A 16,755-nucleotide genomic window follows, 5' to 3' on the forward strand; every position below is an offset into this window, starting at 1 on the left:
TTAATAAATTTTTTACTTTCCTTTGCAATAAATTTGCAACAAATTGAAGACAATATAATTATTGCGAACTAGTTGATGTACAATGTGCAGTGCTGGCAAATGCCGTACCGAAGACAGTAGCTCTTGCTGCAGCCCTGGTCTATTTTGTTGTCTTGGAATCGCTCGCAATAATTAACAAATATGGATCAAATATTGTTTCCCACCCAACAGAAAAACAATTCGCTAAGCGACAGCGATGAGGTGGATCTTAAATTCTTCAACACCGCCTCGGACAACCGCAAGGACAGCGAAACCTCGGATAGTGGCGAGGGCAGCGCCAACATCAATGATGCGGACACAGAATTTAAGTTTGACAAAAACGATGGCGACTCCGGAGAGCCACCACAAAAAAAGCAAAAGAGCAAGAAGGAGCTAGAGGAGGAGGAGCGGGAACGCATGCAGTGAGGGAGCTTAACAAATAATAATAACCAAATGATTACAACTCTCTACTTCCCCTCAAGGGTGCTCGTTTCTAACTTTACGGAGGAGCAACTGGATCGGTATGAAATGTACCGCCGCTCGGCATTTCCTAAGGCCGCCGTTAAACGTCTAATGCAAACGATTACTGGGTGCTCTGTGTCCCAAAATGTGGTCATAGCCATGTCCGGCATAGCCAAGGTGTTTGTCGGCGAAGTGGTGGAGGAGGGTACGCACAAAGCTTTGTTTCTTCCCATACCTATTTTTAATAATTCACTGCTTTGCAGCGCTCGATGTCATGGAGGCCCAGGGCGAATCGGGCGCTCTGCAACCCAAGTTTATACGGGAGGCGGTGCGCCGATTGCGCACCAAGGGACGCATGCCCATTGGACGTATACAAAAGCCCTACTTTAGACTAATCTGAAGCGACACTCAGTATTCAAATCAACCAATACTTGCTGCAGTTCGCAATCCATCTAGTAATTGTCAATTAGTCGTAAGTTAATGTAAGCAAATGCACAAAAAGTCTTCGACATTATATACAAGGCGTATTTTATATAAACTGCGGGCGCATAATAGAAAATAATCATTAACTACTCTACCTTAATCTAATTTGATGAGCGCCTGGCCTCCGCCTGCATGGTTTGAAGCACAATATGCGGAACCAGATGAGAGGAGGCATAGTTGAGGGGCACAGTGGCCAACGGCGCCGATGGCTCTGAGGGAAAATTAAGTTCCTGTGCCATTGGCATATCGCGATCAATAACATCCTGCGCAATGAGGGTCTTGGTCTCTTCATACTCCATTCCTGCCTCGGGCTTCGCGCCCATCAACAGCTTGCCCCGCTGCACGCCCATATATTGCGTGGCCTTTGCATTCAGGGGCAATAGGCCGCAGGTGTCGGCATGCACCTTCCGATGCGCCTGGAGATTCGAGATGCAAGTGAATCGTTTGCCACAATTGTTGCAGAGGAACCGCTTGATGCCTGTGTGGACGGTCATGTGCGTCAGCAGACTTTCACGGTAGGGATATTCCTTGGGGCAGAGCTGCAAACAAGAAATTAGAATAACATTGTTAAGGAATTTCAAACCACTTCTTAAATATCTATTAATGTTTTCTTTGTTGGAAATAGTTAAAAACAAAACTATTGAATCTACTTACATGACACTTGTAGGGTTTGTAGTCCGTGTGTCGCGTTTTTAGATGCGATTTGTACTGAGCCTTCACCTTGAAAGTCTTGCCGCATTTGTCGCACTGGTATGGCGTCTCATCCTTATGGAGCAGCATGTGGGTTTTCAAAATGCCGGCGGTGGAGAGACGTTTACTGCACACAGAGCACTGATAGAGGGGCAGTCGACCGCAATCGGAGCGCACGTGATCCGATAAAGAGGTGCGTCCGGTAAACTTTTTGCCACACTTGTCGCAGATGAGATTACGGGGCTGATTGCGTGGCTGTTTTTTTGAATGGAAGTTCTTCTCGTGGTTCTTTAAGCTGTCGTGGCCAGTCATGTACTTGTCGCAGATGACACAGTAGAGCAGCTCCTTGTGTTGCTTGTGGGCGTGTGCTGTGGCCTCCTCCTTGGTGGCAAAGAATAGATTGCAATAGCAGGGGCACTTAAAGGTGAGACTGCCGTCCTCGCCGTGCACCTTCATGTGCGTCTCCAGACGTTTCTCCACCAAATAGATCTTGGAGCATATCTTGCATTTGAAGACCTCCTCATCCAGCTTGGCGTGCGCATCGACATCTTTGAATATCTCCTTCATTTGCTCGGGCGTTAGTTTGTGATCGTCGCGTAAATGTTTCTCGTACGGCTTGCGTATGTGATAGATTTTGACGCAGTGCGGACACTTCCACGACTTTTCCACTTTGTTGATCATCTTGAGACGTTCCTTGAGCTCTTTCTTGCTGATCTTGGCAACACGTTTCGGCATTTGGCTGTCCGATGAGGGTGACGGTGTACGCGGGGCATTGCGTTTTCGATATTTACGCTTGGGACCCGTCGGTTTAGACGCCTTCGCTTTTGATTGTTTCTTGCGTTTAGATTTTTTCTCAGCTTCACTGTCATATTCAAAGTCCTCGTCATCATCATCATCATCGTCGTCGTCGTTGTCTTCCGGAGATGCAGGCTCTTGCAGCGCCAGAACATCTTCCTCCACGGACTCCGGCTCGTTTGTGGCCGCCAAAGGCACAGCGGCTATTTCATCCAGCATCGCGTGCTCCACTTTCAGACTTTCGAATGGCTTTAGATTGGTCTCGCCAGTTGCCACAACTCCATCCTCCTCGGTGCTGAGCAGCACATCCAGCAACTTGTCCTTCTCATTGATGAAAATTTCGCTGCCTGTGCCCTCCTCCTTGACGGCGCATGTGGACTGCACAAAGAGGCTGGCATCCTGGTACTCGAAATCATCATCGTATGTCTCCTCCTTTACCTTTGCAGGTGCGGGCAGTTTGAAGTCATCATCGTCGCTATTGGTGGGCTCGAAGTCGGGATACTCTTCATCCGAATCGCTGACTGCAGTGCTGATGGGCTCCTGCTTCATTTGCTGGCCTCGTGTCTTGAGTCTGTTGGCCAATGGCAGATCATCATCGCTGCTGTCTACGTTATCATTGTCCATGAAATCATCTCCTCCATCGCTAGAAGAATTGGAGCCGTGCTTTTTTCGCGTCTTCTTGGCTTTCGCTTTTATTTTTGCGGCAGTTGATGAGTCCAAAGTATTGGACGCTGTAAAGTGAGAAGAAATGTGTGAGATAGGTGCAATATTCGAGCTAAAAATATACTAACAGCGTGAGCCACGAGGACGCCCCCGTTGCGTACACGTATCATAGATGGGCAGGCCGCAGGTGTCCGGTCGACTGCGTCTGTGCTTCATTAGATTCGAGGAGCTGGAGTAGGTGGCGTTACAGCCCTTGCACTCCACCTTGCGTACGGGCGGAGTCAGAGCAGAAGGTGTAGCGTTGTGCGCACGTTCGTTCTTTTCCGCAAAGCCCCGGCGTCGTCCAGGTCCAGTCTTGTGCACAGTCTCCTGATGCTGTTTCAAATCGCGTCTGGTCGGCAAACTCTTATCGCATATGTCGCATTTGAAGGAACGTGTGGCATTATCGCTTTTTATGGAATCCTCAGTGGCAAGTCCCAAGCCAAACTTCAAGAATTTGAAGTGCTTCTCCCTATCCTCATCGGGATGTACCTCGTTGATGTGAGAGCACAAAGCGGCCGAACTAACGAAGCTCATACCATGGCACAGGTTGCACGTCAGCTCCGCGTGGGTGGCCTCCACGTGCTTCTTCAGCTCATCCTCCTGGCAGAAGAGCGAGTTACAGTGGCGACATTTGAAGCCGCCAGGCGGTTCGTGTTTCTTCAGATGCTTCACATAGCCGGCCAGAGAGCCCAGCGCTTTGTTGCACACCGGACAGTGCAGCTTCGGCACGCCCCCATCCGTAGTGACCTGCACCAACATGGCTCCGAGGCTAGCACTTGTACTGGGTCCTGTGCCATCTGCATTGGAAATGTAAACAATAAATATAGATGTGTTTGTAAATACATACACTTGTGCATGTGTTGGTTCATGATTTACATATATCTGAACTGGTTCACATGCAACCCTGCTTCAGTCGGTGAAAGAGAGTAAACGTGATGATAAGAGAGAGAGAGGGAACGAGGGAGAGCAACGCTCAGCAGGCAGCGGCATAAATTTTATTCATTTCTTTATATATTGTTTCTTTAATCAACAATTAATATTTAAGCACTAAATCACAAACCACTGTACAACCTACCCATTTTGTTTGTGTAATAAAAGAGCGTTTCGCTCGCTGCGGACAAACAGTTGTGTTGCTTTGCTTGCCACTTAATCGATTTTGTATTTCCTTTTGTTCTGCAGCTGCCGCATTTTGTTGCGCGCTAATTTGTTGTTGTTTTTTGTTGTGCGTACCAATCACTGTAAGAAAATGTAATAGCTTCACTTTGCCGCAATACACCGAAAAAATTTAAATCAATTGAATGTGCGCTTAAATTTTTTTACACTTAGAAAAATGCACGATGCCCAACAACCTTGTCCACTTTGCAAAAGCAAAAAATCAAATATGGCGTGGCCCGTAAATGCTGTTGATGTTCTGTCGACGTTTTTCTCACACTGCATGAGCGTGAGCGCGAGAGCGACTGAGTGTGCAAAAGAGCGCACAGCGTTGCCAGCTACAACAATTTGAACGAGAACGAAATTTGAAAAATTCAAAATTAGCTTTTCAGTTGAAAAATATATAAAAGACAAAAAATATTTTTAAAAAATGGGTATACTTTCTTGGTAATTAATAGGCGCGTAATTATAAAGAAGTAATATATGAAAAGCTATTTAACTTTAAGTAGCATTTATAAAATTATAATAATTGTTTAATTAAATAAACTTTTTTTTAAAAGCGATTTTTATTTTATTTAATATATATTTTATTATATCATTAATTATGCCTAAATAACATTTCACAAACCTTTTTGTTGTCACTTTAGCTAGCTTAAATGCTATTAAATACCAAATATAATATCACGCTCTAGCTAGTTAGTAACTAATTATTTACAATTATGTACAAACTTTGAAGATATTGGAGAGAGTAGGGTCCACTACGAGCTCACACCCAATTTGTGTTCGATGTCATATCTGCGGATTTTGTCAATGATTCGATTATTTATCACCTCCTTCACATTGATGGACCACAGGAAGTCATAATGATTCCAATCATTGTACGGGATGCGATAGAGTTCGGCGCAGGGCAGCAACGAGGCCAGATATTCGACATCCTCGACCGCTGACATGTAATCGTTCTCGCTATAATATAGATTGACGCAGCTCCTAATGTTGGAGATATCGTAAGAAGGCGGGGTCGCCTGCTGATAGATAATCTCATTCAGCTCCTTGCCATGGTCGTACTGTCGAAAGTCGCCCGAGATATAGAGCTGCAGATAGTGAATGATTTGGGTGGTGGATGCACCCGCCGGATGCGTTTCACAAACGTCCGTAAGCAGAGTCTAAAGAATAGAAAAAAACAGGTGAAAATATCTAATATAGTACCTCATAAGGCAGTTTACGTACATGATTCAAGTGTCTGGTACCCCAACCTCCAATGAAATCCAAGAGGCCCGAGCAGAGGAACTTAAACATCGAGCCCACCGAGCAGACATGCTCGCAGAGCAGTTTCTGAACTGTCGTAATCGGCAGCAGCTCTATGCCGCCCAGCACCCAACTGAGAAATGATGGCGAGCCCAAGAAGATGCTGCCCAGCTTGGACAGAATAAAGGAATGGTTGCGCATGAAAGCGATCGGTGCGAGCAAGTGAACCGAACGCACCTTCTCATTGTAGGACGGCAATGAGGACATTAGCACGAAGAACGTTGTGGTGCCCTGCGAATGCGCCACAAAATGCAATGAGCTGGAGTTCGTCTCCGCTAGCGCATAGTCCAGCATGGCGGCCAAATCGTAGACGCCTATTTCGTGCCAACTGAACTTCCAGAAGTCCGACGTATCCGGATGTATGTGTTTGTGCTGGCGCGAATAGGTGTTGCCCCGCGCATTTCCCAGCCACACATCGTAACCGGCATCGGCGAACATGTATGCCAACGAGGTCTCCGGTCCATTGATAATCCAATCATCCGAGGCACACAGTATGCCGTGCTGTAGAAAAACCACTGGCTTTATGGTTTCATTTTGCAGCGGACGCTTCGGCGATGTGGGTATCCGATAAATAGTCAGAATGTAGTCGTCCGATGTGTGTACGGTGTGCTCCTCCACCGGATAGTTGTGATTGGTTATCCGTCTGGCCTGCAAGGTGAACAGAGAGAAACGATAAAATCTAGTAGTATAGTAAATAGTAGATCACTTTCCAATTTTAGGTTTTGAATGGAATTCCGCTATTTAATGAACTGTTTATATACGATTTGATTTAAATTGGATGGCATCGCAATAGAACTAAAAACTGCTGGGAACAAAGGGCGAACAATCTAAACCGGATCCTATATTTCCTTCTTAAGCATTATCAATAAATTATTTTTAAAAGCAGTCTAATGATGTGATAATGTCATGAAAAGCGCGGAGGAGGGCAATTAGTTTATTTCATTAATATTGAAGCTTCCAGTGGCGGCAGTTAAATTATTCGCAAAAAAAATTACATAAGTGGCTTCGTTTAAGTGCTTAGCATGAGAAGCGCAGAGGAGGGCGTTGCTTTTAACATTTATAAATGTATTTATTTAATATAATTTTTCCCCTAGTTGTTGCTTTTCTAGTGGCATATAACAATCTGTTAGACAAATAAGTTTTAATTAAAACAATTTGTTACTCTGCATAGTGAAGCAGATTTAGATTCAGATTGTAACATATTTAAAAGGAAGTTCCCGAAATAAAGACAATGGAAGTAAACTAAGTGTTCGAATTTCGGATAAACCAAACACAATTGCAGCCTATGATGTAATTAATTTTGGCTGAAATTTTCTAGAAACCCCATTTTCTATTAAATAATAATGCAGTAAATATGTTCACAATATTTAAATTAAGTAAAGTCTAGCATTATCCAAAAAAATTTTAGACAATGACAGAGAATAAATGCTAAGTAATGATGCTAAATGGCTTCAATTAATTATCATTGCTCTTTTATGAGACTCTAAGGCTGACTTTTGCTAAATCGCATACTTTTTTAAAGCATTTAATTAAATTAAAAGTGTTGGACACTTTTAGTTATAAGTGCAGAGTGTTCGACTTATTGTGGAAGTTTTTCCAATTTTTAGTTAATTTTATGGGGTGTTTTATATTTTTCTATTTAAGCCAATTGTCTCTCTCACGAATGCTGGAGAGCAACAAAAATCTGGCCTGCCCAGAATTTCTAGACAATACTTTAATAAAGGAGGCCCTAAGCACTGCAAGAGCGCTGCCAAATTACAGTGTGTTAGCATTACAGCCCTGCATAATTACATTATGTTATGTTACAGCGATTTTTAGACTAGACTTTTCTGAACGCAAGGCGGCCCTAACAGTGCAGCTGCATTTGCTGATCAGGCTCTGTAATGAGAGCAAGAGCGCTTCCCAATTACAATGTTAATTAGAGCAAGAGAGCGCTGCAGATACAGCCGAATTACATTCTGTTATGTTACTATACAACGTAATGTTTATGAATTTATGTTAAAAATTTAGAGCAAACATTAATTCGATATTCTTATAGTATTTTTAGCCTTTCCCAGTGACCAACAGTCTACTAAATTCTTACTTAGGCCATTTGTTATCGCATTCAAACACCTGTTTCCCATAGATTGGGGCTATTTCCCATATTGGCACCATAACGTTGCTTATCTTTGTAGAAACCTACTATATATTTATTCAGAATGTCAGTAGCGGCGAACAAAGACAGGCAGCTGACCATAATAATCGCACGCACCATGAGAACGCTTTTGGCCCAAAGTCCAATTATATGTATATATCTGCGACGAAAACGCGTCATAGGAGAATAAAGTGGTCCGACGATGCGACATCGTGTGCCATTTATTAGCAGCCTCTTTATTTTTTGTTGCTGTCGTTTTTTTCTGGCAAGCTTTCCTTTTTTATTTTTGATTAGCAAGTAGTGGGCATGATGGCAAAAGTTAGGGCACCATGCGTTCAGAGAGAGTCAACGAATGGTGTCGCTGAATTCGTTGTCGCTTATCGCAGATAGTCCCTGACATTAGCCCACCCACCCTTTCTCAGCTGATAGCTGGGCGAAGTGATCGGGTGATCGCCGCTATATATAGTATTGAAACAATATTTCTACTATATGTATATTCTGAATACTATGACTTGTTTTCATAAAACTTGTTATTGTCCACTTTTTGTATTCTTTTCTAGAACTTTTTTATGTTTCAATCCAAGGTTTGAGCGGTGCGGTAGGTGTGTCTAGATTTGGGGGTGTGTGGCTGGATGCGCGTGTTATGAATAATTACTACTTTTTTTGGCTCCAAGTAATCAAATTTTAATGGGCTGTCTGGTCGGAAGCCTTTATGACGCGTCACACTAGCAATGAGGAAGCACAAAATTGATAAGAACGTGATGATCGATTCGGTGTCTAGATTTTGGGACGCCAGCATGGCTGAACGTTGATATTAAACGTGTGATCTAGCTTCTAGAAAATACATACACACATATGTTGATAATATTCTAAATATATTAATTCCTTTTCCGATTTTCTCTGCCAATTAGACTGAAATGAATTTGTTAGTTGGTGCTAAAAATAATGCCCGGAATGTGCCTAATAAGAATAATAATACTAATAGAAATAATATGAATAGAAAATTAACCTTAGCTGCCAAAAAAAAGTCGGAATCTGTTAAATAGAATGCATTTCTTTAGTTAGCATTGATACATTAACATGAAGCCGAGGGTACATTGAAAGTTGAATGCATTTCTTTAAGACAGCGCCTATGATTAGGGATAGAAATACAGCTGGAATTCAACATCTATGGCGTACATTTCTTAATGAGCATATCAAATTTTAAGCCACAATTTTAAAGGTCACATTATAAGTAACTGTTGCTAAAGAAAACACCCTTCAAATATTCCCCAACTTAATAGATTTAATTATTTTTTCATAGCACCACTCACTGTTTCATCTTTCTAATTGTAGCTTCTTTGTTCGATCGGTACTTAGCTTTTATAGCCTATTGTATGTATACACACATATGTATATTCCCCCAATTGTTGACCTTTGCCTGTTGCCATAAAAACGATGAATCGCTTAGAAAGCGCTTTCTTATCAAAGATATCGCAAAAAGATATCGCCGACATTGAAACTGTAGGTGATCAACATTACAATCTGAATCCTTAATAAGTATCTTATCGAAAATATCGCTTTATTGTGAGTCATTGGTCGCAAGAAAAGTTAGCAATAAAGCTAAAATATGAAAATGTTTTTAATCTGTACACGAAGGATATTTTAGGTTTGTGCAAAGTATTGCTATAAAAGAAAGCATGTTTAGTTACAAAAAAATAATTAATATATAGCAATTAATATAATTTTAAATTAAAAATAATGCAACTGCCTTTAAAATGCTAAATTCAAATGCTCTTTGAAGCGTACACTCGAAAAAGAAGGTAACTACATTACCTAATTAATTACTTTCCTACTTCTTTGTACTTATTTCCTTATCCTTGTGAAATCGTTCACTTTTGTGCTGTCAATACATTTCGTCTGAAATTTATTATTTCGAAACTGAAAAGTGTTGTTGTGTTTGTGTTACTTATATGGCTTTTGCTGGGCGTTCAAAAATCAAGTATACGCCAAGTGGTGCCGATTTTGAAGCCTAAGGCGATTACCCAACTGCCCGACTAAATAAACGAACTCTAGTAAAGTTTATTAATGTTGTTGTTGTTTCCTTGCCAAGTACGAGCAACTTGGCTTGCAACTTTTTGGCCAACTTACCGTCACTTTATGGCCATCCACCGGTTCGATTTGGCCGCTCAGCAATAGCAACAACATTAGTAGCAACAACAGTGCTAGCACCACGGCGTGCTGGGCCTGCTGGTGTTTGCAGTTGATTTTTTTGTTGTTGTACATCTTTTTGTTGCTGCTGTTGTTGTTGCTGGCATGTGCTGGCCGTTGGATTAGCAGTTTGTACAACATTTTTGAGCACAAATTTTGTAATAACTGTTGATGTTTATGTGTCTCTCTCTCTCTCTGTGTGTGTTAATGTGTATGTGTAATATTTTTTGTTTAAGTCTTGTTTTATTTACTCTTTATTTGTTGCTTGTTTGTGGTTGTTGTTGTTGTTGTTGGTAGTTAACTTTTTGTTTTCTGCAAATTGCAACTTTTGCCAGGCACGGAGTTGTCTAAACACTGACCCAGTTTCTTAGTTTGTAGTATTACTTATTTATTTGTATCGTTGCTATATTTTATTTTGTAGCCGCTACAGATTTAGCTGCCCGGCCTGCACGCATTCGCTTTTGAAATGATACTAAACACAAAAATAAAGAAATCAAATATTTTATAATGCTAATAATTGTTTTTGTTGTTGTTATTGTTTTGTTCATTCATTCCATTTCGTTTCGTTGCCAGAGCAGTGTGCGGCAGAGCCTTTGATTTCACTTACACTTTTGTTTGCACAATTGCTTCAATTTTCGCGCGCACTGATAACTTTTACATTATACTTGTAGCATATGTATGTGCGTCGTTGTTGATATTTTTATTAATATTGTTGTTATTGTTGTTAGTTAATGATTAAATGCCTGGTCGTTGGTCATTGCTGCTGTCTTTTTATAATCAGCAAAGCATTGCGTTGCACTTTAATAGACAGTTTAAGTTTTCCGTTTTGTTTTTTTGTTTTTGCATAATAATTCACATGGGGCTTAGTGCTACTATTGTTATTTTAGTTGTTGTTGTTGCTTTTAATTAATTATGCATTATAATTGCTGCCTGCCTCGTGGCCGATTTGTGCGTCAAGAGCGTCTAAAGCGCCAATCACTGGGCAAATATGTATATTTGCACAGGCTCTGACTCTGGCTCTGGCACTCTCCCAATCCCACTGCCATCTTTCATGTTGTATTGTTATTCCAAGTGTAACTGTAATTGTTGTTGCTTTACCGTTACTGCATTTAATTGCGCACCATTCTCAAGGGCGCAAAGTACACTTCAGCATGCAGGCATGTGCGTTTGTGTGTGTGTGTGTGTGTGTGTATGCCTGCCTGGTGATTAAGCTCAGGAAATTTACACTCCTACTACACACACACACACACACTCCCCCCCTCTCGCACTCTCTCTCTCTCTCTCTCTCTCTCTCTCACTCACAAACAAACACACACACGCACGCCAGTATATGAAGAAAGTCGAATGTCTGATTAGAATTTAGTCGGTCTGGCTTCGTCGTATGGGAAAAAAAGTGACGTCAATGTGAACTTTTCAACTGCTTAAGTGAGTGAGGCCAGGGGCGTAGTGAAGGGCTTTAAGAAGGGCATTGGGCCTCCCGCACTGGAACTCGAAACAAGCAGATGTATTTTTCCCATTTAATTCAATATTTTGATTCACCAAAAATGTTTACTCTAAATGGGTAAGCACTGGACCAACGTTTGTATAAAAAATCAGAATTTTTTATCCTATTAACTTCGTAACTGTATTTTAAAGGAGGTAAAGAAATAATCTGTATTTGGTATCTTCAGAAATATCTCTTAGAGCCAGATTTATTGGGGGTGTCTTATTCATTAATTATGTATATATTTAAAAAATATTTATTTCTAGATTCTTACAGAGCTAACATCATTTCAAACTACATCTCATTAAAAAACATCTCTAGCATTAAGATCTAAAAATTCTCCCCCGTTTACTTTTAAGTTCATTACTATTTCGGCATAGTTTTTGTTTCGTTCCTAACAAATTGTTAGTCATAGAATGTTGTTGCCATTTTAACATTTATAATATTTTGCCTGTAATCAAACTTTTCATCTGAATAAGAATATGAATCTTCTAGTGTTCACGGCAGATAAAATTGTATCTGTTAACATTATTAAACGTTACTTCGTTATCCCCCCAAATAATATCCGGCAGCGCCCATGCTGGTAGTTGGGCCAGCTATTTAACCTGAAGTGAGTGCGAACGTCTTTTCATTAACATGTGCGAATACTTAAGATGGTTCTGCGATTATTTGTAGTCGACCACAACAAAGAGGCGTTCTCTAAGTTTTGGAGAATAAAGTTGAAGTGTGTACTTAGAAACGACATATACAGATATAGGCAGACTATGGACATTTTTATGCCCCACTCTATAAATAAATGGCGGAAGTTGAATGATCTGCTAGATAAGTAAGTATTTTGAAGATTATTTAAAGATAATGTAATGGCACTTAGTATAAAATGTATGTACTTATATTAAGTCAATCAGCTTGATAATGGTTGCTAAGTAGTTTTTATATTAGGAAATTATTAAGAGGCATTAAAGAGAAAAAGTGACGGCATCGCCATTTAAATGAATAACAATTCCAATTACAGTCCGAAAGGGCAAAGCAGAACCAAAAAAAATCGCACATATCTCAAGTTTTCTACATAAATAATAATTTATTTCTATTTTATATTATAATAATGATATAATTCGTCAAAGCTGTGATATTACTTTTCATTCTTCACAATTCACAAACTCAAAAACAACCTCCTCCTCTAATTTACAAATTGCAGGATTCCCCCAAAAAAAAAGGAAAAGCTATTAAAAACTGAAGACCAAAAACTTCTAACAAATAGTATATTAAAAATTACCTTTTGCAAATTGATATTTTTATTAACTTTAGAAATGGAGCTATGTGTGTTTTATTTTTTTCCAACATTTCAAAAGAATCTGAAGTTGCAAGAGAAGGGAAGGAATAAAAAGCGATCTAAAGATTGATGCTCCACCAGTTCAGTGCAGCTGCCATTTAATCACAATTCGAATAAGCGATACAAGCGATGAAGCATTCATTGTTTAATCTTATTTTCAAACTTTAGTTTAGTGTGCTTACAATTTGTGTTTACAAGTTTACATTATTTTATAGCTATGACTATATAAGTATGTTAGAAATGATTAGAACACCACTGCTGTTATAAACGCTGAATTCATCTTGAATATTTCACAATTGTAGCCACGGGTATTCATTTTGAAATTAGATTTGCTTATTCATTTCGCGATACATGTGTGCTTAACGTTTAACCGGAAAATGCACACACACGTCTATTCAAATAAATATATTGAAGGAATGGCAGATTAGTGCTTTTAAGTCAATATGATTTCATACGAATTTCGTTAAAATGCTATATACATATATCGGCCGGATTTAGTTAAAGACGCTCTGATATTTTCTCCCTCTTTTATTGGGTCAACAATCTTTCTATTGAAATCGGCAGCAACTTGTATCTTCGAGTTAAACGAAATCACAAACAGTTGTCCAAGGTCGCCACAGTTGCTTAAATGGCACTCAACACATATGTTACACACTCACAACACAGCAACAACAAGAATACTAATAACAACAACAACAACAACAAAAGTTGAATGAAATCTCTTTCACTCTTGACGTGACAAAACAAAACGAAAGTCGTAATACAAAAAAAGTTGTTTAATACATTTTCCAGATGGCGACGTTCAAATGGAAATCACAAAATGAAAATATCAACAGCTGTCTTTCAATTTAACACAATTTATTTATACACCGGCTGCCGTGTGTTGTTCGCTGTCTATGCGTAAATTGCCAAACTAAAACTAGCTTAGATATGCGGCATGACGCCTTGGTTGGTTAGTCGCGGCAGAGCGAGCGCTCGCAAAGCTTTTTATTTTCGCACACAGAAAAGCTTTTCTTCGCAGCCACTGATCGCGCGCCTTCACTCGTCAGACAGTCAGAGTTGCCAACTAAATAACTTTGCCGTCAGATTTGAGTAAGTGTTTTTGGAGCAACGGTATATTTCATTCTATTTTCATTGTTTAAATAGATTCACAGCTAAATGTTATTCACATTTTTATTTCTCATATGTGTTTACTTGGGAATTATAATTACAAATGTATGATTCGGTCCGGTTATTCGGAATAAGGGAAAGGGATAAAACATTGCATTTTTTTGTGCATTTAGCTAAATTTGTTGTTTGTTTAAATTTAATGTTGTTTACTAGATCGCGAAGATTCTGTATTGTTATTCTGAAAATACTGAACCTTAGTATTCATATTGTGTATAATATATTTGAATTATCTTGTTGTTGTGCGTTGTAATCTTTCGAATTGTGTATTATAAGTTTTGCAGCCAATTAAAATTTAAAGCAATCAATTATTTTTGTGAGAAACATTTTGTTATTTCTTTTAAATGACTTACAGCTGCTCGTATTTATTGTTATTGTTCAACAAGAGAGAACGCTACAGTCAAGCAAACCCCACAATGAAGTAACCTGCACCCAAACAAACCCATTTCTGTAGTTTGTGGGCACAGTATTAAAGTAAAATTGATTCGCTAATAATTTTATATTTTAAATATACCGATTTGGATGAAATTTTAAACAAAAGTAGATATGTAATAACATATTAATGATGTGTGGAAAGTTTTTTTTATCTACCTATTTGGATTTATGTAGGCAGTATTGAGCGGAGGAAGGGAAGGCAAAAATCAAATAATATAATAATAATAAACCTGGGGGAAAAAAGGGAAAGCTTGGCCTGAGCCGTCTCCCTAATAGCTTTTCTAATTTGTTTACTTATTTTACTATCTCAGATACATATAGTATATGCAGAAAGTTATATACATATAGGTATGTAAAAATAATTTTTAACAGAATTAAACCATTGTTTGTTATTCTGTTAAACCTTCTTCTGTCATTCACTTCTGTCATTCATATACACAAATAAATTTGCTTGATTAGCATATTCTTTATGAAAACTTTTGAGCTAACAACTTTTTGTAAAGTATGCCATCTTTTTAGTTTAGTTTTAATATATCATTGACTGTGTACTTGAATGAGTCAAAAAAGTCGACATTGTAGTGTCTTTGCTAAAAGATTGAAAAATATTGCAATTATTGACGCGTATTTTAGCCTTTTACGCCATTTGCTTCCTCAATCTGGCGCTTTGTGGCATTCAAATTGAAAAGTTCGCAACACTGCCGATGATCATTGGCGAGCAAAAGCTCAGACTTGTATGACGGAAGCGCCTTATTATGAAATGAGATTGTTTTGCTTTTGTCCTCTCTCTCTCTCTCTCTCTCTCTTTCGATCGCCCTGCTAGAATTTTGTTTATAATGCGCGGTAGATTACTCAATAGTTGTGGATTGTAGTTTTGCTCGTTGTTGGGCATTCGTGGTTGCTGTTGTTGTTGTTGTTTTGGATTCGCGCACGCGTCAAGGGCTACGACCCGCAATGCCGCAAGAGAGAAGGTGGCTGTGAGTAAGCAGCAATAACAACAACAATAACAACAGCTACAAGAGCACCGTAATCGCTGCAGAAGGTGTTGCCATGAAGGGGGGAGGGCCTTCGTTATCGTGTCAAGTTCAAGCCAACCGGTTGGCGGCGGGTTTTTCTCTTCGATTCTTCTCGGCTTTCTTTCTTGGCTTGGCTCATTTGCATGCAAAATTTTTTCAATATTTTTGCCAGCCCGCTCCACGTTGGCGTATTTCAAGGGCATTTGGCTAATAACTGCGTAATGTTTGCTTTATTATTTGTTTTCTTTCGGCATGAAATCGTCTTTTAAATGAAATAATAAGCTGTAAGCGTATCAACAAATATGGAGACAACAACAATTCGCTGCTTGACATGCGACGAAACGTGAAGTTGAGATACTCTTTAAATATAAATTACTAATTGCTGATCTGCAGATAAATGCCAATTAGAAACACACATACATACATACTCGTACATCATAATTATGGCTATTAACAGACTGTAAAACGTAAAATATTCCAAAAGAACGTTGCTTTCCAGTGCATAAAAAATAACTTTATAATTATTACTTAAATGCATGTGTGCGTAGGCATTGTTTAGTTGTAATTAAAAACAATTATTGCATTTTGATTTATAACCGCAGCTATGAAGCAATATTTAAATGTTTGGGTTGGGTATTGTCTTCCGTTCTGCTTACGACCAAATCGGAAATACAAAAAGTGAATGCCTTTAAAGAGTAGACAGACCAAGTTGAAGGTCAAAAGTGAAAAGTGACAGATATTTTGTCAAACGTTGGCGCCCATTTTTACCACTTTTGAGTACGAATTTAGAAAATATGATTCTGATGAAATAGATTTATTTATTTAAGCATTCAATTTAATACTTTGAACAAATATTTTGTTAATGCCCCGCAATTTTATACAATTCTACTTATTTGCGATATGAGATTCCAGTTTATATATTTTTTGGTCCTTTCTTAAAATAAGCTTTTCATTAATTCTAAGCTTTTTCTCCCCGTTAAGTTTTTCTTAGATTTGATTTTTCTTACTTAGACTTTCCTAGCTTATAAGGTTTTTGATTATAAGTTTTATATATTGTTTTCCTATGTCGACAGCCAATGTTTGGTGACATAAATATAAATAAATAAATAACAAACGAAGCTTCTTGAAATGTTTTTATTTTAAAATCAGTAGAATATTCTTTAGATGAGGTATTCAAGTTGGGAAACAACGATTCTATCATGTATTCTAGGTTCTACATTTGCTTGAAGATATAAAAAAAATCGCAGCAAACATGATGGCAAAAAGCGAATTATTGTTGGACATTTTAGAATTAATTCCCTAGATGTGCAAAAGTTGAAGTTGCTAATTAAATTCAGCGAATTCTTCTATATTAAATTAAAATAATATTTCGATATTGGAGTCCTTCAGTACT

The 16,755-nt window shown here is 38.9% G+C and overlaps 3 protein-coding genes across 4 annotated transcripts; 1 reads left to right on the forward strand and 2 right to left on the reverse strand.

Moving 5' to 3' along the window:
• Positions 1–53: 53 nt before the first annotated feature.
• On the forward strand, positions 54–994 carry LOC115625723 (transcription initiation factor TFIID subunit 11). The gene is made up of 3 exons (XM_030520871.1): positions 54–440; positions 501–685; positions 744–994. Exons 1-3 carry the CDS (start codon positions 181–183, stop codon positions 878–880), a joined length of 582 nt encoding a protein of 193 aa, XP_030376731.1. The 5' UTR covers positions 54–180; the 3' UTR covers positions 881–994.
• On the reverse strand, positions 899–4,524 carry LOC115625722 (zinc finger protein 236). The gene is made up of 4 exons (XM_030520870.1): positions 4,229–4,524; positions 3,240–3,950; positions 1,618–3,179; positions 899–1,502 (listed from the first exon to the last, which is right to left on the reverse strand). The coding sequence occupies exons 1-4, from the start codon at positions 4,230–4,232 to the stop codon at positions 1,065–1,067; spliced, it is 2,715 nt and encodes a 904-aa protein (XP_030376730.1). The 5' UTR covers positions 4,233–4,524; the 3' UTR covers positions 899–1,064.
• Positions 4,525–4,900: 376 nt separating this feature from the next.
• LOC115625900 (lipase 3) lies at positions 4,901–13,611 on the reverse strand. Of its 2 annotated transcripts, none has more exons than XM_030521129.1 (4): positions 13,531–13,611; positions 9,875–10,406; positions 5,533–6,258; positions 4,901–5,468 (listed from the first exon to the last, which is right to left on the reverse strand). In XM_030521129.1, exons 2-4 carry the CDS (start codon positions 10,073–10,075, stop codon positions 5,064–5,066), a joined length of 1,332 nt encoding a protein of 443 aa, XP_030376989.1. In that variant the 5' UTR covers positions 10,076–10,406; positions 13,531–13,611; the 3' UTR covers positions 4,901–5,063. The 2 variants fall into 2 exon arrangements, with proteins under 2 accessions (XP_030376989.1, XP_030376990.1); XM_030521130.1 differs by lacking the exon at positions 13,531–13,611 and adding an exon at positions 10,542–10,558.
• Between the last annotated feature and the right edge of the window lie 3,144 nt (positions 13,612–16,755).

Source organism: Scaptodrosophila lebanonensis, unplaced genomic scaffold (assembly GCF_003285725.1).
Source record: "Scaptodrosophila lebanonensis strain 11010-0011.00,11010-0021.00 unplaced genomic scaffold, SlebRS2 tig00000080-arrow-pilon, whole genome shotgun sequence".
NCBI lineage: Eukaryota > Metazoa > Arthropoda > Insecta > Diptera > Drosophilidae > Scaptodrosophila > Scaptodrosophila lebanonensis.

What these genes read in the sequence shown, in the direction of transcription:
- LOC115625723 (XM_030520871.1), top strand. Translation starts at nt 181, where the DNA reads ATGGATCAAATATTGTTTCCCACCCAACAGAAAAACAATTCGCTAAGC. An exon ending in GAGGAGCGGGAACGCATGCA is followed by an intron (nt 441 to 500) that starts GTGAGGGAGCTT and finishes CTTCCCCTCAAG; the next exon opens with GGTGCTCGTTTCTAACTTTA. An exon ending in CGGCGAAGTGGTGGAGGAGG is followed by an intron (nt 686 to 743) that starts GTACGCACAAAG and finishes ACTGCTTTGCAG; the next exon opens with CGCTCGATGTCATGGAGGCC.
- LOC115625722 (XM_030520870.1), bottom strand. An exon ending in GCGTCCTCGTGGCTCACGCT is followed by an intron (nt 3,180 to 3,239) that starts GTTAGTATATTT and finishes CTCACTTTACAG; the next exon opens with CGTCCAATACTTTGGACTCA. An exon ending in ACAAACCCTACAAGTGTCAT is followed by an intron (nt 1,503 to 1,617) that starts GTAAGTAGATTC and finishes TCTTGTTTGCAG; the next exon opens with CTCTGCCCCAAGGAATATCC.
- LOC115625900 (XM_030521129.1), bottom strand. Translation starts at nt 10,075, where the DNA reads ATGTTGTACAAACTGCTAATCCAACGGCCAGCACATGCCAGCAACAAC. An exon ending in TGGATGGCCATAAAGTGACG is followed by an intron (nt 6,259 to 9,874) that starts GTAAGTTGGCCA and finishes TTCACCTTGCAG; the next exon opens with GCCAGACGGATAACCAATCA. An exon ending in GTACCAGACACTTGAATCAT is followed by an intron (nt 5,469 to 5,532) that starts GTACGTAAACTG and finishes TCTATTCTTTAG; the next exon opens with ACTCTGCTTACGGACGTTTG.